The sequence below is a fragment of the Portunus trituberculatus genome, chromosome 48 (genome assembly GCF_017591435.1).
Source record: "Portunus trituberculatus isolate SZX2019 chromosome 48, ASM1759143v1, whole genome shotgun sequence".
Taxonomy (NCBI): domain Eukaryota; kingdom Metazoa; phylum Arthropoda; class Malacostraca; order Decapoda; family Portunidae; genus Portunus; species Portunus trituberculatus.
In genome coordinates, this window is record NC_059302.1 from 13,356,635 (window position 1) to 13,383,792 (window position 27,158).

The 27,158-nt window shown below is 41.0% G+C and overlaps 1 protein-coding gene across 1 annotated transcript in view; it reads left to right on the forward strand.

The window, feature by feature from the left end:
• The window catches only part of LOC123498785 (beta-3 adrenergic receptor-like), a 137,172-nt gene extending 123,383 nt beyond the window's left edge, over window positions 1-13,789 (forward strand). The window contains exon 5 of the mRNA XM_045246210.1: window positions 10,934-13,789. Coding sequence (XP_045102145.1) covers window positions 10,934-12,303 — 1,370 coding nt within the window. The 3' untranslated portion in view covers window positions 12,304-13,789. The remainder of the gene's footprint in view (window positions 1-10,933) is intronic.
• Window positions 13,790-27,158: the final 13,369 nt, after the last annotated feature.

The following is a 27,158-nucleotide window of genomic DNA, read 5'->3' on the forward strand; positions in this document are numbered from 1 at the left end:
ATAGTAAATTATAATTTCAGCTACAGTATTTAGAGCTCAGGTATACACGCAGTCTGCAATCTCTATCGAAAAATAAGAAGGAAGGAAATATAAGAACACAGATCATAATCATAATTTTTCTTCTGTTATGGTATCGTGGTTGAAAAGAAAAGTATTGGTGGCTGTCAGAAAAGACGTGCAATAACTTGTATCATCCGTCTTGTGCATGGCATCAGTTCCAGGAATATCTATTATCTCTCAGCCAAATAGCTTACCGACATGAGTTTTTATGGCTTTAATTCCTTTATCAATATGTCACTAACTGCCACCTGCACTGGTCACGGAAACTTGAGACCGGCGAATGTGTTGAGTGAGACATTTTCATTCGTTTGCCCACTTATCTGGCTTGCTAAGTGCTAAAAAGGATCTGGTGGTGTCCTCTGCTGGGTAGGAGAGGAAGCAAGGTGTGTGTTCGGCAAGGTGGGGCATGAGTGAGTCAGGCGCGTGTGAGGACTGCCATGACAACGATTTTACAGCAGCTTAATATATAATGGAGGTGATGAAAATATTCTGCTTACAAAACTCTTGTCCTTTGTTAGGTTGACTTTACAAGTTTCTGAAGTCTTGAATTTTGCCGAAGGATGCTTTATTTTCTTGCTGTTATCAATTTTTGCCCTGTGTGTGAACGTCTTGCAGCATCAGCACCAACAATATGTATATATATATATATATATATATATATATATATATATATATATATATATATATATATATATATATATATATATATATATATATATATACTTCTAGAGAGGAAACCAGTGTAATGTAATCTGAGGATGCCATCCATACACCGCCTACATAGGGCACATACATACTTTACATGCAGTATACAGCATCAGTATGTCAGAACTTGATCGCTCATGTTCTTTATTGAATGTAATTTTGATATTTCCGCTTGGAAGTTCAAAGAGCATCCTGAATCTTGGAGGAATCCTTCCTGAATAATAATGAGTCCTGGAGGCGGTGATGCACACGCAGCCATCGTGACTTACCGAAGAGTTCGCTTCAGCTTGTCGCTCTTCAATGGAGCTCTTCCATTCTGGGATGGAAAACATATCGAGATGCTCAATCATGTGATGGCGCAGCAACACTTACAGAAACATGGTGCCAGATGCATAATAGAAATAAAAATAAATAAATAAAATATACCGTGTTGTATAAACATAAGCAAGGAGCAACAGATCTCATTTCTTATTACTCAGATTGATATTTATATAAAAGAAGAATCTTCTTTATTGTGTGTAGGATACGAAGTCAAACTTGAAACTGGTATCACTTCACTACGATAGACACAAACACAATAACTTGAAAAACAAACAAACATGTGTTTAAGTGTAATTAAAAACGTTGAGCTATAGAGGCGGAGGTGCAGAGCTAAGATGACATGATAAAGATGCGAGCCTATCATAAATTATGTCTTATGGGGGCGGGGGAGGAGGCGCGGCGCTTCTTTAGGCTTAAAATGTGACGTAACATGGACGAGACACAGACCAGGGTAAGGATGCTGTAGAAATGTCGCTGCGGTGTTGAAATACAGATACAACATATTCTGTGCTATGAAAAAAGCCGAGACCATTGCCATCTCATCTCATCTCATCTCCCTTCAGAGTAAAGTTGAAGCCAGTAATCAGTAGTGCGCCGCCTTCTCAGAGTCTCCCCTAACCCTAATATGCCTCCGTAACCTTGAAAGTGTGCCAGCGTATTCCCATCATAACCATCCTTCTCCCCACCCCCTCTCTCTCTCTCTCTCTCTCTCTCCGCCACACTGCCGTTCCTTGCCTGGCCATAGTCATAAGTTTTTGAATGGTCTCTCCCTCTTCTTCTTTTTCTTTTTCTTTTCCATTTTTCTCCTTTTTCTTCTTTGTTTTCTTTTTTTCTTCTTGTTCTTGTTCTTGTTGTTTTTGTTCTTCTTTTCTTCTTTTCCGTCTTCTTCTTCTTCTTCTTCTTCTTCTTCTTCTTCTTCTTCTTCTTCTTCTTCTTCTTCTTCTTCTTCTTCTTCTTCTTCTTCTTCTTCTTCTTCTTCTTCTTCTTCTTCTTCTTCTTCTTCTTCTTCTTCTTCTTCTTCTTCTTCTTCTTCTTCTTCTTCTTTTCTTCTTCTTCTTCTTCTTCTTCTTCTTCTTCTTCTTCTTCTTCTTCTTCTTCTTCTTCTTCTTCTTCTTCTTCTTCTTCTTCTTCTTCTTCTTCATCTTCTTTCTTCTTCTTCTTCTTCAGGAGATGATTTTCTTCTTCTTTTTCTCTTTTTCTTCTTTTTCTTCTGTTTATTCTCGTTGATTTTCTTTTCATTTTTTCTTTTGCTTTTCCTTGTTCTTGTTTCTTGTTTTTCTTTCTTTTTTTTGTTGGTTTCTTGTTGTTGCAGTTGTTTCTTTTTCTATTTCTTCTTTTTTCTTCTTCTTCTTCTTCTTTTCTTCTTCTTAGTTTCTTTTTTTATTTCTTCTTCTTCTTCCTTATTCTCTATTTTCTTCTTCTTCTTCTTCTTCTTCTTCTTCTTCTTCTTCTTCTTCTTCTTCTTCTTCTTCTTCTTCTTCTTCTTCTTCTTCTTCTTCTTCTTCTTCTTCTTCTTCTTCTTCTTTCAACATTATCGTCCTCGTCATATACTACTACTACTACTACTACTACTACTACTACTACTACTACTACTACTACTACTACTACTACTACTACTACTACTACTGCTACTACTACTACTACTACTGTTATCATTGTTATCATCATTATCATTATATCATTTTTATCATCATCATTTTCATCATCAACATAAAACGTGAAAGATTAAAATTGACTACTCTTACAATTCTATCATTACTCTATCAATTCTCTTTAAGCTACCGTCTTTTTTTTAACATCTGTAACCAAAACGGTCAAAAGGAAGTGGACGAGTGCCCGCGCCCTTCCGATCTGAAGCAGGAGGAGGCTGTAAAGTGAACCACAGTCTGAAGATATGACAAAAGCGTAAGGGACGAATGGCATCAAGGACAGAGGGAAAAGGGGGTAGGGAGACACGTCCGCTGACTGCCTCTATATATCTTTATTGAATGGAGAGAGAGAGAGAGAGAGAGAGAGAGAGAGAGAGAGAGAGAGAGAGAGAGAATTATCGGGCTACGGAGCTTTTGATGAGTTTCTTGTCCTCTTCTAGCTTATGAAAGGCGTTAAAAGATGAAAGATTTGTTGTGAATTGCTGAGAGAGAGAGAGAGAGAGAGAGAGAGAGAGAGAGAGAGAGAGAGAGAGAGAGAGAGAGAGAGAGAGAGAGAGAGAGAGATGAAAGGTTTGATGTGAATGTTTGAAATGGATAAGAAAGCTTGTGTGAAAGGAAAGACACGAATGATTGGAATCGGGAACAAGTATAGATGAAAAATTTACGGGGAAAAAAAAGAGAGGAAAGAAAAGAAAAACATTAGCGAAAGATGAAGACACGAATGAGTAGGCGGGGAAAAACACGTACGAGGGAAAATTTGCACAAATATTACTAAAAAAGAGGGGAAGAGATGTCAGTGAGCAATTAATGATGAATGAGTGAAATGAAAATAATGTTTTATAAAAGTCAAGAAGTGAATGACTGGGAAGGGAAAATGAATTGCTGAAAAATGTACGATTGAACACTCAGACAAGGAATATGGAAAGCAAAAAAATAGAACATGAGCGAAAGATACGAGATGTTTGATGGAAGTCGAGAAGAATCATAGGAACGAAATATTGGACACGATTGACTGGAGTGAGGAAACAGGATAAATGAAAGACAGAAGTGAGAAGTGAAACATAAACGAATGAAATGGAGAGAAAAGTGAAAGAGCGAAAAATTAGGCATGAGTGACGGGAGTGAGAAAAGAATATACGAAAGGAAACTTCACTTTTACCATTTTCACGTCAATCATCACAACACACGTCGACTGCACAAACGTATAAAGAAAAGCGGTTCTTGTTCCTGTTTCTCCCTTGGTTTGTGTCTGTCACTTGAAGAAACCCTCTGAATAATAAGCTTACATTAGACGGCTCTGTTTTGTGGTGCCCTTTTTCCTTGTTGCTACGCGGCCCTAAATCAACCAGATTACATTTTCTCGTTTTGTATAGATTCACGAAGGGAGAAGAGCATGGCATTTCTGTAAACTGGCATCAATATTGGATTTCTTTCAACGGCCAATTTTTTTCTTTATTGGAAGGTTCAAAATAGCGTTTTCTTTTTCATTTTTCTTTTCTCCTTGATTGGGATTTTTCACTCATAAATAAAAGGATGAGTACATAAAGATACTGAATGAGCGACATGATTCAAAGACGCAGCGTCAGCAACAATAAGTTTGAGGTTCCTGACAACGGAAATCTGTTATCATTCCTAGATTAAATTTGCCGTTTATTGTTGCTCACTCTCTTGTGTACGAGAACTGGTCTTTTGCAAACTTTGTGTTTTTTTTCATTTTTTTTTACAATATTTCTCTGCTCTAATGCCTTAAAAGAAGTGAGGTAATTTTTTTGTATTATCCTTATTTCCTTATTATTAATTCTTGAAGGTTCTGTTGTATTCCTGCCTTACGTAAACTAGCCTTCACAGTTTCCTTATTTTTACCTCCCCCCCCATGTTCTTATGATGTAATACTCGATACCTTTCCCTGGGACGGCACGAGTTTGATTCAATTTACGAGACCAAGCCCGATCACTTCCCACGTTAATTCGATAAGGGCGCGCTGTCATATCTCTTTAAACGACGAAAAAAAAATATATATATATATATATATATATATATATATATATATATATATATATATATATATATATATATATATATATATATATATATATATATAAAAGAAAACGAATTGAATAAAGTGGCAACTGCTCTATTAGGATCCTTCACTCTCTCTCTCTCTCTCTCTTCATATCGGAACAATAACACCTAAAAGGGTCCTTCTTGGAAATGTGTGTTGGCTTCAGGTTAAGGGAAGTCGCGGCCACCTCTCCTGACCGGCCTTCCCTCACTGCCAGCCAGACCACGCGGGTCTGGCCTGGTCTGGACGTGCGCCTCAGCCTGGCCTTGACAATCCGTGAGTAAGACCAAATCAATACAGGTACCATCTCCCGCCTGGTGCTTGCTGCTGGGGTGTCGGGGTGTCGGGGTTGTGATGGTGGTGGTGGTGGTGGTGGTGGTGGTGTGTGTGTGTGTGTGTGTGTGTGTGTGTGTGTGTGTGTGTGTGTGTGTGTGTGTGTGTGTGTCTCTCTCTCTCTCTCTCTCTCTCTCTCTCTCTCTCTCTCTCTCTCTCTCTCTCTCTCTCTCTCTCTCTCTCTCTCTGATACACGGTAATAAATCTTGAGGAACGATGTACACTGAAATAAACAAAACACTTTCATTACAGCTGCTGAAATAAAATGCTCGACTGGAAACATTTTCAGACTAACATTATCAAATAGATTCAAAGAGAGAGAGAGAGAGAGAGAGAGAGAGAGAGAGAGAGAGAGAGAGAGAGAGAGAGAGAGAGAAACTATTTGCGTGTTTATCTGTGTTGAGAGAAAGTCTTATTTTTATTCTTTTTTTCCTTACTTTTTACTTTCCAATCTAGTTCTAGTCATGAATGTTCCTTCCTCTCACTTCCTCCTCCACTTCTAACCAATCCTGGCTTTTAGTACCCCGACATCCCAAGTTATCATATATCATTTTGGTATCCGAGCCTCTCTGTCCCTGCTTGTCTTGTTCCTCTCTTGATCTTTGCTCGTGGATCTTTCTTCCCTAAAGTTTCCAGTTCCCACATCCCTATAAGCTTCTTAATCAGATCTTCCGTTTCCCCTCTCTCTCTCTCTCTCTCTCTCTCTCTCTCTCTCTAGCCCTTCAATTTTAGCAACTAAGCTTTTTCAATCCTTCTTCATATGAAAAGTCTTTCTTTCTTTCTTACTGTATGTCTGTCTGTCTGTCTGTCTGTCTGTCTGTCTGTCTGTCTGTCTGTCTGTCTGTCTGTCTGTCTCTCTCTCTCTCTCTCTCTCTCTCTCTCTCTCTCTCTCTCTCTCTCTCTCTCTCTCTCTCTCTCTCTCTCTCTCTCTCTCTCTCTCTCTCTCTCTCTCTCTCTCTCTCTCTCTCTCTCTCTCTCTCTGTGTGTGTGTGTGTGTGTGTGTGTGTGTGTGTGTGTGTGTGTGTGTGTGTGTGTGTGTGTGTGTGTGTGTGTGTGTGTGTGTGTGTGTGTGTGTGCGTGCGTGTATGTGTGTATGTCTGTGTACGTGTCAGTAATGAATTAATTTGATTACGTAAGAGTTCTTTCTGTCGTAAATTTACTTTCCTACAGTTTTGTTGCCTTTTTCCTAGTGACGTTGGAGTTTGTTTTGACAAAATCCACACGCTTATTGAATTAAACTTTGGCGACTGGGACGAATGAGCGAAGGAGAATTGTGAGCGCTCGGAAGAACATTGTGGTGAGAGAAGACAATAAGTGAAGATGAAGGAAGAACAGAACGACAGTGTTTCTGGGAGGAGGTGCAGGAGATAACATGCATTAAAAGTAGTGGATGAAAAGAAGGAAGAAGGGAATGCCACAGTACTGGATGAAGGCATAGTAAAGAGTGAATGATTAAATGAGTGAATGGAGAAACGGAGGAAGGAAAAGCATGACAACACAGAGGAATGAATAAATAAATGAAGAAAGGAAGGTAGGGAAGGAATGATTGTTTGAGTGGAAGCGTAGGAAATAAAAGACGAAAAAATAAAGGAACAAATGAAGAGGAAAGGAAAAATAGAAACATGACGCAGTGTTTGATTACTGTACATTTATTCCTACAATCTAAAACATTCACAGCAAGGTAAAAAACGAAAGATAAAATCTGAAAACAACGCGAATGATGGAATTAATAAGAGAAATTCCGAAGTAAACAGTAATATGCTGCAGTAATTCTCAATATTGATGAAACGATGTCGGTGTTAGAATGAGAGAGAGAGAGAGAGAGAGAGAGAGAGAGAGAGAGAGAGAGAGAGAGAGAGAGAGAGAGAGAGAGAGAGAGAGAGCAGAAGCAGATTAATGATGACGAATGCTATGGGTCGCGCAAACAGGAAAGTTATGGAGATGCTAATTATGACATGGTAATGGGGATGATGAAAGGGTCTGCTGATGATGCTGTGCCACGCTGGTGCTGCCCCGGTGATGTCATGGAATGTAGCTGACGGTAAAGAGAAGTGAAAAAATACATTGTGGAAGCAAACAAGGTACGAGTCTGTTGCAGGAATACAGTTTGAATTGGAACTTGTTACCGGAACGATGCGGTGAAATACTGTAACTGAAATAGAGAGTTGGGGAAGAGACACTTAGTGAGGATAATCAGGTGAGCAAACACGATTCAGAATTGGAACTTGTTACTGAGATGATCTGGTGAGATATAGCAACTGATAAATAAGGATAGGAGGAAAAGACACTTAATCAACGAGGAAAATTTGATAAGCAGAAATGATAGGAGACTGTTCAAGTTAAATCTGAACTTGTCGGTTTTGAGATAATGTGACAAAACAGAGGTTAGTGGTCGTAAGAATGATGAAGTTTGGAGCTACTTTCAAAATTTTCATATCATTACATGAAGATCATAGGCTTCTGTAATTGCTATTTAATGATTCTTCTGTTCAGTTAATTTTAGGGAGAAGATTGCACACAATTTCCAACTGCTCATTAGGAATTCCTCCGGTTGATGTCTCAAGAAAGACGATGAAAGCGCGGTGCGTTATTTTCCCGAATGATTCTCCTATTCAGTAGTTCAAATAATAATAAGACAAAAGTGGTTGGTTGTTTTTCTTCGTGGTTGGTTTTTACAATATTTTTGCAGGGACCCGTGCCGTTGTTGCCGCAAAACACGTCAATACTGGGGAGTGCGGCGACGGCAATAACTTCCCATTCTCGGCTCTTCTTGCGTCCTCCCTGAACCCTTTCCTTTGTCTCACAACACTTCACGTCACTTCCCATGCTTGCACTTCATCTGCACACACACACACACACACACACACACACACACACACACACACACACACACACACACACACACACACACACACACTCTAAATTTGAAGAGAAGGAATGCTCACACACACACACACACACACACACACACACACACACACACACACACACACACCGCGTAGTGTGGTGGTTACCACGCTCAGCTCACAACCGAGAAGGTCCGAGTTCGAGTCCCGGGTGGGGTAAGGCAAATGGGCAAGCCTCTTAATGTGTAGCCCTGCCCCTGTTCACCTAGCAGTAAATAGGTACGGGATGTAACTCGAGGGGTTGTGGCTTCGCTTTCCCGGTGTGTGGAGTGTGTTGTGGTCTCAGTCCTACCCGATGATCGCTCTATGAGCTCTGGCTCGCTCCGTAATGGGGAAGGCTGGCTGGGTGACCAGTAGGCGACCGTGAACACACACACACACACACACACACACACACACAACTTTTGTGAGATTATCAAAACTATCTTCGGGTCAATTTCTCTGAAAGTGACTGCTTTGAGAGGCGTCCTTCCAGCTCCTTCAACTTTTAATTTCTGCAATTTTCGCGGTCTTGAATCTAATATCCAATCAGAAACGTTACTTTTCTCTCTGAGGCATGAATGTGTGAGGCGAAGCGTAGCTGTTATGTGTTCCTTCCCTTGTTTTCTCTCCGTAACATTATCAGGAATCCGGCTGTTATTATTATTTTTTTCTGTACTGAAAGATAATTGTCTGTCGTGTCTATAACAATGTACTTTTGGAATTTCCTATATACAAAGATTCAACGGAAATCAACGAGAAATACAATCACTCTCTCTGTAATTGTATGTTTGTTATTTCTTATTTAATCTACTATTTTATTTCTTTGAAGTGGAAGTTATTTCGAGTCTTTCCCATAGACGTATCCATAAATACCTGCTTGGGTGTTGCGTCGCTATCATCCACCAGTCTTCATTTTTCATCGCCGACGAGCATGGTAAACAAGATCACTTCTTCACTGTTCTCGGTCACCTGAAGCAATCAATGGAGCACCCCGCTGTTATTGATCACCCTTGGGGACCCAACTAATATTCAGAGCCTTATTGTACTGTCCAACTCCCCATTTTAGACAAAGCTTGGTTGCTGTTGGGATTCGCTGCTTATCTTTTGATTTTTATTTTCTGTTTGTCACTCATGCTTGCTTGTTGCCGGTCAAGAGTGCATGTTTCTATCACTACCTATTCCTTTGAAGGCATTTCAACCAAAGTCATTTTAGTGGTTTCTCGTGGAATAACAATTTCTTATGTTTTAGAGGCTCGCACTTTTAGTTCTTTGTTTGTTACAGAAGTGATCCCATTGATTATCACTAATGAACATCAGACTGTGATTGACGGAAGGTTTCTTAGCCTTCCTTCTAGAATTGGAATTTTATTATCTTTTCTTATATTCGTTTATTTTCTTTTTACCAGAAATATACTCTAGTCTAATCTATGACTCGCAAATATTTGCATAAAAATCTGAGCAGCACCTCAAGCTCACATTAAAACTTCTAAAACTGTATTTCTCCTAATATCATCTTTAGAAATTTACTTTCAATCTTTCACTTCAGTGCGTAATAATTTTCACTTCATCGATCAGTAAAGTTAGCTTTTCAAACATCTTACAGTTTTATGGCTCCGGGATCCTGCTCCACTCCTTCACCGACTTGATCATATATGTTATATGAATAGAAAAGAATGTATTCTTTACTCTCGAAAGGCATGGTCATGATAGTCTCCATTCTGTCCCTGACATCAGTGTTTCCCGACTTTCGACTCTGGTGGTCAGACGTATTCACCTCTGTATACTTGAAAATAATTTTGCAACAATTATAAAGACGTTAATTATCACCGGAAGAAGACTTTAGTCTAAGCCTCTAAACTACTGTCTTTGGGAAATGGTTTTCCACTCTTATTGTCTTTAAAATTGTATTTATCCAAAGGAATCATATCATGCTTTCAGCAGGGACTTTATTGTGATGAAGGTGATATTTCTTACCGTTGACTGAAGTATTTCGTTAGTCTTCGCTCTTCTAGATTTATAACCTGAATGTTGTGTATCGTACCTTAGGCCCTACTTTTCTGAGACATTTCAATGGTCATGAACATTTTGAAAGCTATTATAAGCTGTGGAATTATTCTTTACGTTTCACAATATTCTCTCATAATATGTGTTTTCAGGTTAAGTTCCCTTTGTTGAACGATTATTGCCTCTCTGTTGAATGTTTTGTGTAAACGTGAGCCATAAGAAAAATGCATAAGTCTTCTTTTCTCTCTTATTGTACCTCACTGAACTCATCGTGAATGTTCTCACACTGACGAATCTACTCAATTTTCAGCAATTGTGTGGCTAGAAATTATATAATGATGCTACAGAACAGCTCCCTATCGTTTTTAGACAAAATAATGGTAGTATTGTCTGGAATTCATCAAGGACTGACACATTGTACTTATCACTCAGACACCACTTTTAATTAAGAGGTGGCCACTCATCTTTATTAGCACTGGCCTCCTTAACACTGAACATACTTGGCTCTCCTTAAGAATCAGGATAAGAAATTTTATATATCTTTTTCAGCCAACTTTGCATCATATGTGTTAGTTCCTTCTACTCATACGCTGACTGCATGCATTAGTCTATACAATGGGAACGCATCGCAGGTTATGCATTACAAAAAACGCGAAGTCAAAAAGTAATAAATTATGTTAACATCCCTACCTCTATAAAAGCATCTTCAGTCCCTTAGAATTCGTAGCATTGCATCAACATTTGCCGTCTCACCTTATATTGACGCACCTATTGCTGCATTGCTATAATTATGGTGATAGTAAACAGAAAAAAGAAGAGATGGCTAAGACAGATCTAGGGCAGCTGGAGTGTTAACGAGGGTAATGTTGCTATTTTTCCCAAGTAACTGTTTTTTTTTTTCTCTTCGGCAGGTCAGGACGTGGTGTCTGCAGTCCCTATCAAGTTTGGATTGTATTACGCTGTGCTGCTTTCGCTCTGTGGCTTTCTGGTGCCGCTTTTCGTGTTGTGTTGGATATATGTTCACATGTACAGGGCAGCACAGCGCAACTCAGCTCGGACGCGGCGCCACAGCCTCGGCCACAACCCCGCGGAGATCATCATCCCAGATTGTCCCTCCGTGGCGGAGTCCGGCAGTACCAACAATTCGGTACGGTGCAAGACTCGGGTACATAGGCGACGCTCCTCCAACACCAGCTTCTCTTCGCTCTTCTTTCGCGAAGAAGGCAGAGCAGTCAAGACAGCCGTCATTGTTATCGCCTCCTTCGTGACGTCTTGGATGCCATATTTTATTTACAAAATCTGTGAAGCTGGTGGATGGACAAAAGATATTCCTTACCTGAACGAGCTGGTAATTTGCGTTGCCTTGTCCTCCTCCTGTACTAGTCCTTTTATTTATGTATACCGGAATGAAACGGCAAGTAAAGAGGTGTTGAAGATAATTTGTTGGTGGCGCCCGCCTAGTCCAGCCACACCATCCTTCTCTCGCTCTTCCCTCAATCCTAAAATGGGGAATGGCCACGCCCCGACACCAGTCCGCATCATTGAGCCAGACACGGCTTCCCTTTACAGCTATGCCACGGAGTGTGGCGCCTGTGGCCACAACCAACTTGTGTGCTCCCTTCGGAACGGCAGGCCTGTCACCTCCCCACTCCCATCAGACCAGCGGCGCGCCTCCAACCCCAGGCGGGAGAGCACAGTGTCCTTCAAGCTGACGCCCATGGATCGCCCATCTTCTCGGTGCCGCCAGTGTCTTCGTCAGGACTCTGCCTCATCAGCGTCTTCTGATGACCCTCTGCTGAGCGAGTGTTTCCGCCACCACCGCGCCTCCAACCCTTCCGTGAGATGGACGAGACCAAGAATGTCTAACGGTTCTGTCACCACAAGAAGTGATTCGCTGGTGTCCACGAACTCCTCCGTGTTGAGTGGCGGCATCCAGCGCTGGCCAATGAGGCGCTACTCTACTGTGTCCACGGACAGCGGCGGAACCATCACTAGGCGCAGCGCTCACGAGGATGGCGAGGAAGACATGCCCATGGGGCGCCTTAGTGTGCCAGGCGGCGGACAGCGCTCGCTTTTCCTGGAGAGTGAGGAAGACGGCTACGAAACCAGCAGCGGCCAGCCATCCATGCATGGCTATGCCAACCCGTTCAGACACCCTCATATTAGTCAGAGGCAGGAGTCGGGCAGCTCATCAGTAAGATTTATATGGGAAATAGAGGAAGGCGACGGCCAAGATGATGAAACCACGGAGCCTGAGCAGAGGGACTTGCCGGTGAGGTGACCTCTGGCAAGGTCTCCATCGCTCATGAACTTGGCCAGCCACTGTCGAGACGATCCGGATGACTCTCCCAGCAAGAACGCCTCTTGGAGGCTCTCGGTGTGAACATGTCCCTCACTGTACTCAGGCAGCGACAGGGGCCTGTAGTCCTATATTCTAGTGGATCATTTACATAATGCATTTATCGTTGTAGTCATCTGCAGACTTGTATCTACATATATACACATATGTATACCCATATATGTATGCAATAAGCTTTTTCAACTCGCTATGAAACATGAGAATTTTTCAGTGAAATCACTTTTCAAAGTCACTCTCCCGCCGAAGACAAGCAAGAGGCAGCCCTGGAAAGCTGACCTTCTTCATTGGGAATATTCGCATACCTAATAACTGGTTAGACAAGCGCGTCAGTGGTGTTGACAACATATCACACGGCCACGCCTTTAGTAGCCGTTCCAGTTACTGTGACACCACCACCACCACCGTAGTCAAGTTTATTCAGTCACCTCATGATGCTTTCATTATCGCGCTACACGACCACCGGCATCCCTTAACGCTTTAGCTAGTGGGTGTTGTCAGATCAAGCCTGTCACCCTATTACGGCACACACCAGAGTGCCGTGGCGACGACGCAGGGTGGTGTCGGCGGTCAGTCATGAGGAAGGATCTGTGATAAGGGCTTGACCCGACCTTGAGCTGTGCTGGGCTGGCCGCCTCCAACCTCTCCTCAAGGGGAGACGTGGGGATGTTGGAGCGCCGCCACTATAGCGAGGTGGTGCCGGTGATGGCGGTCACCGCCAACACTATTGTACCTCTTGATGTACCCTTCTTCCATTTCATCCCCACCTTCCCTCATGCCTCTACCTTCCCTAACCCCAATCTACATTGTTCACGAGCTGATCCTTTCTCTCTCAATCTCCTTTCACGGCTTCCAACGCACAAAGTCTGTCAATCTACCTTCAGTTCAGCTCGGAGCAAAGGACTTTCCCGTGTCCCCTAGTAGTGTATCCCTAGGACTTCGCTGCCACGGCGAGGATGGATGTTATTAAAAGGCATATTGTCTTCAAAAGAAGTAATACACTTCCTGTAGGCATATGTATGTCATTATTATGTTGTTATGTATAACAGCCTGTTTATTTGGCTGAATTGACCAGACATTTCAGGAACACTACAAGTGATCGCCACTGTGTTGTGGTAAAGATGCCAAAGTATTATCTAGGAAGAACACTTTCAACCTGAACACTTACGTCGGTGCCAGTAGTATCCGTGGTGCTAGTGGTGCCAATAGTGTCGGAAGTACCTATGGCACCAGTGTTCCTTGAGGTGCCAGTGGTATCAGAGGTGCCAGTGGTATCAGAGGTGCTAATGGTGCCAGAGGTGCTAGCAGTGCCAGGGGTGCCAGTGTCGCGTCTGTGCGGCACTGGGAGAGTGTTGTATGGAGGGTTCTCCCCTCACACGTTGCTGCTGATTAATAAACAGTATTTTCCGTTGATTTCTTTCATTACACCTTTGTCAAAACTCTTAATCAAGTCTCCTGCTGATGATCCAACACACACACACACACACACACACACACACACACACACACACACACACACACACACACACACACACACACACACACACACACACACACACACACACACACACACACACACACACACACACAAAGATGTAGACGTGACAAAGAGACTTTTGATAGAGAGAGTTGTGGTCGAGGGAGGCAAAACAAGGCATGTGAAGGGAGGGATGCGATGAGAGGGAGCCAAATCAAGAGTTGAGGTGAGACGTGTAGGTGTAAAGAAGATATTGATTGATAAGATCATTAAATTTATGAGTATCTGAGAGAAGGAAAGTTAATGAAAAAGGAAAAAAAACAGAAAATGAGAAATGAGATTGACCTTAAGAAAGTGAGCTGTGAAAGGTTGAGAAATTGTAGGCGGAAAAATAAAAATTGAAGAGGGGACATGAGGTGCAAGGGGAACAGATGAGAGGTTAAGATAAGGATTTAATCAGTGATGAAGTAATGTGCTGGAGGAAGGAAAGGGAAAAGGAGAAAACTAGTATTTTGGGAACTTTCAGTAACGAATATTGTTACGACAGAATAAAAATGGGTGGAGGTGATTAATTTAGTTTTGAAAGGGAGAGAAAAAAAAGGTGCGATTGAAAGGAACTGAAAATAGTATGACATTTGGATTAAAGGAAAGGAATATCTCTTTGCAGGTAAGAAACGTAATTATATAAGAATACAGCTCGAAAAAAAAAGAAATATTAAGGAAAATGACTGAAAAAAAAAGATTCGAGGAGGAGATTGAAGTGGTGAAGGAAATGGATCGTAACATTAAATGAAGGCCTTGGTTCTTATATCTGAGCCACAGGTAGGAGCAGGTGATGAAAGAGACTGGCGGAAACGTTTAAGATGAGGGAAGAGGTGAGTATAAAGAGGGCACAGAAAAACTATTTTAAAGAATCCAGAAGAGACTCTAATTAAGAAGAAAGAGAGAGAGAGAGAGAGAGAGAGAGAGAGAGAGAGAGAGAGAGAGAGAGAGAGAGAGAGAGAGAGAGAGAGAGAGAGAGAGAGAGAGAGTAAGAATGTGGGAGTATAAATAAATTGTTTTCTGAGAGGATGATGAACGGCAGGGCGAAAGATTGGAATGAACGGGGAAAGAAGTAAAGTGATGCAAAAGAAAGATGAGGTGACTGGCGTGAAGTGTGTGGCGCATGTCACTGAAGAGGACTCTAGTGGACAAATATAGAACCACGACTACTTGAATGCAGCTTATTTTTACCTTTTATGATAAGGACTTTCTGGTGAACACACACACACACACACACACGCCCGGTAGCTCAGTGGTTAGAGCGCTGGTTTCACAAGCCAGAGGACCGGGGTTCGATTCCCCGGCCGGGTGGAGATATTTGGGTGTGTCTCCTTTCACGTGTAGCCCCTGTTCACCTAGCAGTGAGTAGGGACGGGATGTAAATCGAGGAGTTGTGACCTTGTTGTCCCGGTGTGTGGTGTGTGCCTGGTCTCAGGCCTATCCGAAGATCGGAAATAATGAGCTCTGAGCTCGTTCCGTCGGGTAACGTCTGGCTGTCTCGTCAAAGACTGCAGCAGATCAAACAGTGAAACACACACACACACACACACACACACACACACCACGTAGTGTAGTGGTTAGCACACTCGGCTCACAACCGAAAAGGCACGGGTTCGAGTCCCAGGAGCGGCGTAGCAAATGGTAAAGCCTCTTAATGTGTAGCCCCTGTTCACCTAGCAGCAAGTAGGTACGGGATGTAAACTCGAGGGGTTGTAGCCTCGCTTTTCGGTGTGTGGAGTGTGTTGTGGTGTCAGTCCTACCCGAAGATCGGTCTATGAGCTCTGAGCTCGCTTCGTAATGAGGAAGGCTGGCTAGGTGACCAGCAGACGAGAGTAGTGAATTACACACGCTCGACTCACAATCGAGAGGGCCGGGTTCGAGTCCCGGGGCGGCGAGGCAAATGAGCAAGCCTCTTAATGTGTGTGGGGCCCCTGTTCACTTAGCAGTAAATAGGTACAGGATGTAACTCGAGGGGTTGTGGCCTCGCTTTCCCGGTGTGTAGAGTGTGTTGTGGTCTCAGTCCTACCCGAAGATCGGTCTATGAGCTCTGAGCTCGCTCCGTAATGGGGAAGACTGGCTGGGTGACCATCAGACTACCGAGGTGAATTACACAAGCATGACGAGGCTACATGGATAATCTTAGACAGAAAGAGATTAGGAGTGACTAGTATCTAAATTACATTCCATTAAAAAAAATTAACATCACCAATTCATAAAACAAATATTATATAGCATCAAGTATAGAATATAAGATTACGTCACATGATTAATCAAAGATCCGTAGCCCCTCAGCTGGTTGGTAAACATTAGACAGCGTGCTAAGCTTCCCGTGTCACCCACTACGCAGCTGCTCCTACCCACGTTTTCCTAGCCTGTGTGTGACTGGTGTGCTCGGGAAAGTGGGGCAAGAACTCAGTGAAAACTTTGTGTAGCGTAGTTATATTCGGTGGGAATTAGACTAAGGTGAATTGTGTTTTGTTGGGTTTTACTATGTGTGATGAACTAGAGGCGGGATCACGAGGACTTAGGGTGATATCATCATACTCTGGCAGCCTACACGTCAACAAAATGCTCGGTCCTCGGTGTTGTGTCTGAAGCTGTCCATCTGTGGTGAGCTGAAATTCCTACTGCACTTTGGGTCAGTTGTTGGTGATCCACTACTGGCTGTCCTTGTCTTCTGGGAGTCTGTCTCTGATCAAATGTAAGTTGAATATTGTTGTATCTGATGTTATTAATCCCAACAGTTGTGCCGCTTGGTTCCGTCCTGTCCATCTGTTTTATCCAAGCCTAGCCCCGGGCAGTTGGTTTAAGAAGGAGGGTATTACTGCAGTTTCGTACAATATACATGTTAGATTGGCTACTGGGATAGAGGGTTGGTAGCATTTTCCGGTTATCGTATTATATGTATACCAAGGGTTTTGTGAAGGGCTGGAAGGAAATAAGGTGCCGGAGTTATATTGGACCATTACCTTAGATTGCTGTTCCCATCCTGAGGAATATAGCCTACAGTGTATCAATGTACTTACAGGCTTTAATCTCGTTTTCTGTTTAACCTTTTAATGTGATACGTTTCCTGTTTGTGGATAAAAAAAGAACAGAGAAAATCTACGCAGCCCGTGTTGAACTGATTACTGATAGTTACGCAAAACCTTTCCATTGGACACTTATTATTTTGTAGTGCCCAGGGATTCACTAACGTGATTGTACTGATGAGTAACGATAATGATCCGTAACGATAATGATCCTATAATAAGCATTGTTTTGTGGCATCAGATTACATAGTATGGTCACGGTGTAAAATTACCGTATAGCGTATTCTCGAATTTTTTTCTTTTTCCTTTGTAAGGAATGTTTTGAATCACAATATATTAATGTTTTCCTTTTCATCATTGTATGTCGTAAAGTTAGAGATGTACCGATACCAAAATTTTGGCCGATTCCGATACCGATACCGATACCACCTAATTGGGCCGATACCGATATTACTACCGATACCGATACCACCGATACCGATACTACTACTTGTAGTGATTACTGCACTGGACACCAGGATGAGTTGGTGGACGGCGAGCGTTATCAGATGGGAGGCTTTGTTTTGGGGGATGCTGTAAGTCCTTCTGAGAACGTTGTGAAAGAAGCTTTTTGAAGCCATTTGCAAAGGTAAATTACTCAGTAATTGGAATGAATATCTTCTCAGTCTTCTGATTCTTGTCAGTAATTTTAAATTCTTACTTCTTACTCCTTTAGCGACCATTTGGTCTTGTGCATTTTCATTATTAATTTTATTGACGATATTTTGGCGATCAAAAATATTTTAAAATTATTAAAATTGTAAAACAGACACAAAATATTAGCAAAAGAAACTCATTTTGTTGTGTATGTTTCTCTTTAATTAAATCTGACATCCTTTGATATTAATTCATTACACATTAGTAGACCAATTCAGAAAATGAGCTTTCACCTAATCTTTTCAATTAAATAGAAAAAGTTTAGTTTATTCTAAATTTCTAGTGTATTGCTATGATCTTAAATAATTAATATGCAACAAATTATACACAATGCACATGATTACAAAACAGAATCGTTACTTTCTTAGTTATGGAATTTTTACATCCTTAGGTTAACACAAGTAACTCAAAAATTAAACTTGCATTAAAATTAATATACATATATAATTCGAGCTTCCACCTATTCCAGTATGATATCTTGGAAAATGCTAGCACTATCACTGTTAATTATAAATCAAATAAGAATATGCTGTTATTTACAATAATGCAAAATGCCTAACTATATATATATATATATATATATATATATATATATATATATATATATATATATATATATATATATATATATATATATGCCAAATCATTTTGTTGGATTCTCAATATCTGAAGTTTGACATTCTTAGATTATAGTTCAAAAACATAAGCTTTTCACCTGTGTGAACTTTGTGTGGGTGGAGGAGCAGCGTCTGACTGAGAGACAGTGAGAATGCGTGGTGACTCATGACCGACCGTGTGACAGGATGCCGGAGTTCAGCCTATACGCGTTTCATACACGTCCAATTTAGAGGTTGTGGCTTATTACCACAGAAAACAGTATTCTATGACATACGGTAATCACCACGGAAACTTAATACGCCGTATTATTTTAATTTGGTATCAGCAATATCTTATATCGAATATATCACTAAGTAGGAAATTCCTTTTAGGTATCGGAAGTATCGGCATAAAATAAGCCGATACCGATACCGATACCGATACCCAAAAATGGGCCGATACCGCCGATTCCGATACCGATGCATCGGTACATCTCTACTTACAGTAGAACACATCGCTGTACATGACCTACAGATTATGATAAGGATCACTATTACGATCTCCAATAGTCACATTTTAACAAACTCGTCTTTTTCCATCAATTTCCTTGTCTCTTGTTTTGTAAGTATATCATGACATGCTACAAATCTCACCTCAAAAACAACTCTATGATGCTTCCTATGATAAACAGTAAGTTTCATACATAGAAAAAAGAAAAAAAGAAAAAGAAAATAGATGAAACAAAATGCAGCGGTCATTATTCAGGAATGATCACCCTTTAGATGTGATTTTAGTTAGATTATTTCCAAATGTGTTGCACGTTTCTCTCTGGTTATTGTCGCCTTGATGGGGCCAGCCGTCCCCCTACACTTACTTTCCCTAGCGCTGTTCTTGTCATTTCCAGCATTGATTTTTGGCAATGAAAACATTCGACCCCTTGCTTTGTAGTGGAAAGTATGACCTTTGATGAAAGGCAGATGTTGCTTTTCATCACAAGGCGAGGCAACCAAACGCGCAGCACAATGGAAGCAATACACAAATAAAACAATAATTGCTATTGGTTCACCGGCAGATGTAAGAGGACAGGGGAGCTCTATAGGCAAACAATAGAAACCAATTTACTATTGTCTTTTGTTGAAAGTACCTGATGGACGAGAGCGCTGGGGACTAGGTAACTGCTGTTTGCAACGGAATAACAGCCGTGAGACTGCTTTCCGTGGAAGTGTTTAGAAGTCAAATAACTTGAGGACAAGAATTATTGCATATTGGAGAAAAATCAGAAAAGGAAGTGAGAAACAAATAAATATTTGACGAAAACAATACGCCAGATGATCGACGAAAAGGAAACTCCACTCTATGAGAAAGGAGAATAAGAGGGAGAGTATAGGAAGATGAAGTGAAGAGAAACAAGAAGGGAATGAAGAGGTGGAGCAGGGGGAGTAGAAGGAGAAGGACGAGGACGAGGAAAACGAATAAAAGAAAGATAAGAAGATGAAGGAGAAGGAAGGAGAAGAAAGAGGAATAGGAGGAGGGGGAGAAAGTAAAAGAGAAAGCCGAAAATCAGGAGGAGGTGGAGGGAAGAGGAATAAAAAGAGGAGGAGGAGAAAAAGGAAGAGGAGGATAGTATGAAGAAACAAGATTAATAGGAAGAGGAAGATGAGAAGGAAAAGGAGTAGGAGGAAGAAGAGGAGGTGGAAAAATAGAACATAAGAAGATAACAGAAAGAAGGGAAGAAGGTAAGGGAAGAAGAGAGGAGTTGGCTCCCTTGGGACACATCCTTCTTCCAGTGACTCCAGCCGGGAGAGAGTGTGTCAGGAACCGAGAACCATCCCGGATATATCAGACGGAAGCGTAGGTGGCCATGAAGTGTAGGAATTGGAAGGTGAAAGAAAAATAGTTCTCAGGTTCCGAACTCAAAGATTTTCAGGTCACAAAGATAACAGATTTGAGGAAAAATAAAGGTGAAAACTAGTAATTTATTGGTGAGTGGAAGAATAATTTAATTTTGTAGCATATATATGAAATAAGAGGTTTAATTTTTATTGTACTGTTATAAAGAAGTTAGAGAGAGAGAGAGAGAGAGAGAGAGAGAGAGAGAGAGAGAGAGAGAGAGAGAGAGAACACCATCAAGGATAAAAGCGAGTGAGTACAAATAATCGATCTTTTTATAGTGCATCCAATGAGGCAAGAACATCACGACACTAACAAGTCATTTAGATCACGACACGGCAAAGACAGCAGCAACAGACGCAGTATAGCCAGATGAACCACAGAGCAGCCAGTACAAGGGAGGGTTATGCAAGGATGAAGCCAGTGGTGGGAAAGGAAGTAGGCGGATCTCAGCTGGATGCGGGGACAGATAAGTTATGGTCTGGAATCTTCGGCCTCATCTTTATAACTCTAGTCACGGGGGAAATTATCGAACTTGTGAGAGAAAGAGTGTGAGAAGCCGATGATAAGGAAGAGATGGGTGATGAGGTGAAGGTGAGCAGGAGAGAATGAGGATTAGGATTGCGTAGGATTTATAAACACCATCTAAATCGTTTCCTTTCATTACGTCACGCTGTTTATGTGAGGAAAAGGATAGCATAGTAAAAGGCTCTTCTCCACCCACATCATCTCTCCTTCTGAAGCTTGAGAAAAGAGGCCATTTTTTGTACTGTTGAGTGACTATAAGTTTATATGGAAGGTGAAAAGTAGCGTGGTGTATTCCTGTAAAAAATGTGTATCTAAAGAGTAGCATAAAGACATCTGTGCAATTAGATTGGCCTCTTGATTCGTGTATAATCTTTCATATTTATCTATTAATTAGCTTATTCATTTACTTATTAATGTGGTTTTTTTTTATTTTCTCTCTAGAAGCAGCAACGTCATTGATTTGTTTTATACATTTTTTTTTCTAATAGTGATTTTGTTGCCTTTGGCTGGTGCGTCTCCTTGGCTGGCCTCCTTCACACATAACAAGTAAAAGAAAAAAACTACAGGTATTCTTGTTTGCAGATGAGGATTGAGGTTGATATGCCGGTAATAACGCTTTGTTGGAGTAGTGGTTCACACAGTGCAGGTGTCTACAGGTCGTGTGACAACCTTGCTCGTGGCTCTCTAGTCTAGGGAGTCTACAGAGCAGTCTATATAGTCCGATGTATCACTTTACATGGTTGGGCCTGAGGGATGCCGCACAGCTGGTCCAGTAGCAGCACAGTGTCACCAGCTAAGCCCAGGCGGGGGTGACAATTAACAGTCACTGGCCGATGCTCTCACCCATTAATCTTCTCTCTCTTGAGTTCACATTTTCTTTTCAGTATCGAGTTATTCTGTGTAGATAAAATGAACAAAACGATCCACAAGCAACAGAAATTAAGTCATCTGTGGTGTGCGAGTATAGTGACATTTTCCGGCTATATACAACCATTCTAACGAGGAAGAAATTAATATTATATCCCTTCATTACAACAACATTTCCCGCACGTTATTAGAAAGTGAAACTAAATTGCCCCTTAGACCATACAACTAGAGAGAGAGAGAGAGAGAGAGAGAGAGAGAGAGAGAGAGAGAGAGAGAGAGAGAGAGAAACGAGACACTGGTGGAGGAAGCTTACGTACGTCGCACCAGGAGAGAAACTAATGACCATATGATATTCTCCCTTCGTTAGCTTCACTTGACGTTCGCAGAGGATGAGCAGCGTTGATGGACTGAGAAACGCTGCATGGAAACTTGAGACACCACTTGATCTATTTCGGTGCAGGATTCAGGAAACCAAAGCTGAGTGGTTGATTAACAGTTTGAGAAGCTTAAAGAAGGCTTCGTTAGTGTTAAGGTCAGCGAACTTCTCACACGTGGCTGCAATTACCAAAGGATGAGATAAGTTCCTGTCACACTGTTTCTTTTTCTGCGTTTGTGTCGTGTTAAGGACTTACATTGGATTCTTACGTATATATATCCAGCGGCCACAGAGATAATTAGTCGGGTTCATATTGCTGGTTTTTCTGTAGATATATTTTTTTTCTCTCGGGATTGTTTTCCTTCCTTCTATAGATATTGCTGGCTTCCTTTTCTTTCTATGGATGCTACTTTTCTTCATGCTTCATGTAAATATCACTATTATTTTTAGGCGAAAAGGCCAGTGATCAATGGAAAAAAAAAAAAAAAAATATATATATATATATATATATATATATATATATATATATATATATATATATATATATATATATATACAGGCCCACTTAATAGAAGATTTTTAAGATTTTTTAAGAGGGTTTTCATTATTCCTGTAATACATTAACAATGAAAAAACTTCACCCTCAGCCTGTGGCTTTTGAAAAGAGAGAGAGATAGAGAGAGATAGAGAGGTAAGTTCTCGTTCACAGACAGATAAATAAATAGGTAGGCAGGTAGGTAGATAGATAGATAGATGGATATATATATATATATATATATATATATATATATATATATATATATATATATATATATATATATATCTCTCTCTCTCTCTCTCTCTCTCTCTCTCTCTCTCTCTCTCTCTCTCTCTCTCTCTCTCTCTCTCTATATATATATATATATATATATATATATATATATATATATATATATATTTATTTATTTATTTATTTATGTATATAGAGAGAGAGAGAGAGAGAGAGAGAGAGAGAGAGAGAGAGAGAGAGAGAGAGAGAGGTATCCAAGCATAAGAGTTTTAGACTATTTTGAACAACCTTTAGTGGAAGTCACTGTGGTTCCCAAGAGTGTTTTCACGATCCTATATAACGAAATCTTAGGAGAGATTATGTACCGTCAAAGTCACAAGGAAAAAAGGAAACAAGGGAAGAGGGACAAATAAAACGGAAAGAAGAAGAAGAGAAAAGGAAAGAATATAATTATTAGCTAATCACAGCGGCCAGTGAGACGCGGCGCCCTCACGGAATGCCTCACCTTATATGCACCTGTCTGTCACGTGTTAATGTTCCCTGAGCTTTACAACTTCCAGCTTACAAGTATGCTGGAACGTGACGCTATTATTGATTTTTTTAAAGGGTTCGTCTCTGCATGATTGATTGCTCTTGTGTGTGTGTGTGTGTGTGTGTGTGTGTGTGTGTGTGTGTGTGTGTGTGTGTGTGTGTGTGTGTGTGTCTCTCTCTCTCTCTCTCTCTCTCTCTCTCTCTCTCTCTCTCTCTCTCTCTCTCTCTCTCTCTCTCTCTCTCTCTCTCTCTCTCTCTCTCTCTCTGTCACTTCTTATTTCACAAGACGAGGCGGGCACTGACCCACAACACGAGACAACACAGCACTTGAATCCCAGAAACACACACACACACACACACACACACACACACACACACACACACACACACACACACACACACACACACACACACACACGTGCAGGTTTTCCTCCCGGCGACTTTCTGGTGCCTCGCATGGAGTTGATAAGGAGGCCATGGCGGGTACGACATTAGGGCGCCTCGCAACGAAACAGATTATGAAGGAGAGAAGATTACCGTAGATTGACGTAAGTGGAAGGTGAAGTGAGCAAGCCTGATGAGCAAGAGGAGGAGGAGGAGGAGGAGGAAGAAGAAAAGAGAGATTAGGCGAAGAAAGGAGAGGGATAAAGGATGAAAGGAAGGAAGGATGAAAATGAGATGCATATAATTTGACTATAGAAAACCAGAGAATAATAATGTTTTGTAGTTCACGAAAAACGAATAAGTCAGGTATGTAAAAAGGAGAAAAAGAGGAGAGAGAGAGAGAGAGAAAGAAAATAATGAATGAGAATTAGATGGAAGAGAAAAATATGATAATGTAAGGAATCTTGGAAGGCGAGATAAGGAAGAATACTTGAAGGATCAGAAGGAAATATAAACGGTAGTGAGTAAGAAGAAATAAATAAAAATAATGAAAAGAGAAAATAACGAGAAAGAAGGAAATATCGAACAAAAAATACACGAAATCATGGTAAGGCAGAAGCGGAAGAAGACGAGAAAAATCCTTAAGAAATATAAAGGAAAGTGAGAAAGGAGAGATAAAATGCACAAAGAAAAGAGGACAAAAGATAAAACGCATTGAAAGATTCAAAAGAAGGGAAAAGAAATAAGAGAGAGAGAGAGAGAGAGAGAGAGAGAGAGAGAGAGAGAGAAAGCATAGTGAATTGGAAAAGAAGACACGGAAAGGAAGACACTGAGAAAAGAAGGAAAGAAAAGAAAAGAGAGATTAAGAGGGAGAGAGGCAGAGAGAAGCAGAGAGAGGGATGAGTGGAAGAAAGCCAAGGAAGGGACGGAGCTGATGATACAAGGGAAGCTGAGGAAAAGTTCGTTAATCAGACAGAAACCCGCACGAGTGACATCAGCACAGTTGGCGGAAAGCAGGCAGGCAGGCAGGTAGGTAGGTAGGTAGGTAGGTAGGCAAGCAAGACAGACTCTCGGCTCTCAGCGGGGGAGGGATTCACCTTGTCTGGGAGTTGTCTGTGTACCTCTTGAGACTTTTTTATTTATTTTTTTCCATGCGATGTGATTTTGGTGTGGTGCGGTGATGTATTATACGATATGTGTCAGAGAAAAGTATTGAGGCTTGTACTTTTTACCATAGGGAACTTGTACTAATTGATTCTTTTTTATCGTATAACAGTTATATACAAGCCATAATGATGATAACTAAGTAATTTAAAGATAACGAATTGATTACGATAAAGAAAACGAACAACGGTAATGAGTTTTCACGATAACGGTGAAGGTTTCCACGATGACGATGCGGTTCCAGTTTTCTTGATGCAATTTCACGAAACAATAATAAAGTCCACTTGCTTAGCTTACACAAGTATTGGGACGAACCTTTCACCCTGTAAGAGTCCACCCCAGTCCCGTGGTTGTGAGGGCAGTGACGATGCAACCTTGCCGCGCCCCACACAGGTCGCCATGAGCAATGACCCACCACACACCACTCCCCAAACACTGTCATGAAGCGAGTCCTTTTCACCTCTTAAAGGACCACTGATACCATCAGTGCCTAGTGCATGGCGCACAGCGTGCCCTCGTTCATGGCGAGTTGTTCAGCCCGCTGTCATTATAAGCAGGGGACTCGTAGACACCACTCACCACCAGACTCTATGGAAGGAGCCCTTATCACCCCTTTAGGGCCCCTCACGGTACCATGGTGAATGGTAGACATTGATCTCCTGCCTATGGTGACCCCTTGCCTAGTGTGAGGCGCTGCAAGTGGACGACTACTAGTGAAGCTTGAGGCCACAGAGGAAAAGAAGGACCTGCTGCCAGTTCCCTGCCTTGGGCCCCAGGCCGGACCCGACAGACACCTTCTCTTCCTGTGTGGCGCTCAAGGCCGTCACGGCCCTCAACAGATATTGGCCGAAAGATCTCAATCGTTATTTAATTTTTTATTCGAATATAAAATCGTCGATGGTAAGCGAAAAATAGGTTTGGTCTGAAGGTGAGGCAGAATTAGCTGACTAATGAAACAAGGTGAGGCAGCTTTGCTCCGGAGTGTTTACAGTGTACCTTGCACGTTTCCTGCCGTGAGTACGCACATGCTTGTAGGTGACTGAATAGAAGCAGTAGACCAATGGCAGTTGCGTAGTTAACGGAAGAATTTTGAAAATTAGATAAACTTCTGGATATAGTGGATGAGTGGACACAGGTTTGCATGTCAGTAAACCCACAGTTGTAGACTTAAAGTATTTATTCTGGACGTTTCGAAGGTCACTGCCTTCATCTTCAGCAGTACAAAGCAGAATGAAAAATACAAGCGAACTGAACCAAGAGAAGGGGAAGGGACAGAGGATGAGAGTAACGTGACACAGTGTGATTGGCCAACCCCACCTGTGAGCTCACCTACTCAAACCCTTTCAGGACCTGACCTGGTTTTTAACAGTAATCCCTAGATCTGGTAGGGATTAGTGGTAGGTCCTGATAGGGTTTGAGTAGGGTGGAGCTGACAGGTGGGGTTGGCCAATCACACTGTGCCACGTTACTCTCATCCTCTGTCCCTCCCCTCTCTTGGTTCAGTTCGCTTGTATTTTTCAAGTCTATAACTGTGGGTTTACTGACAAGTTTATATTCACGATAGTGTGATATTCCATCCCCACAGGTTTGCATGTCTCATACACAAACTGTCACACGTCTCATACACAAACTGCCACTTGCAGACCTGATATTTTCTTATGTTTTATGCTCTCAAAAAACTTAGTTATATATATATATATATATATATATATATATATATATATATATATATATATATATATATATATATATATATATATATATCAATGACATGTAAATATCAATGTTTCAAATATAAGGAAATGATTGACATTAATCAAACTATTAGGATGCATTCATTATGATAAACTATTACATTTAGACGAAACAGAGGCCTGATGTGTTTGAGATGTAGCATTTTGTTATCATACTTTCGCACAATATAGCGACTGTTTAGGACCGAATAGCTATACTTTCAGAGATTCAATATTCTTGTTTATAGATTTTCAGTCTTAAAGTAGAGAAAAATGTGCTGTACTGGGTTATGGTGTGTGTGTGTGTGTGTGTGTGTGTGTGTGTGTGTGTGTGTGTGTGTGTGTGTGTGTGTGTTTGATTGATTGATTGTCTTATTTTTTTCTTTCTTTAGTTGAATGTATTTATTTTCTCCTTTGTTTTTTTTGGATTTTTTTCTTATTTTTACCTTTTCCTTTCTTTCTTTCTTTATCTTTTTTCTTAATTTTCTTGTTTTCTTTTCCTGTCTCCCTTCCTTCTTGTTTTATTTTTTCCTTCTTCCTTTCTCTTCTTTTTCTCCTTCACTTTTTCTTTTTCTTTCTTTCTATTTTTTTTCTTTCTTTCTTTCTTTCTTTCTTTCTTTCTTTCTTTCTTTCTTTCTTTCTTTCTTTCTTTCTTCCTTCCTTCCTTCCTTCCTTCCTTCCTTCCTTCCTTCCT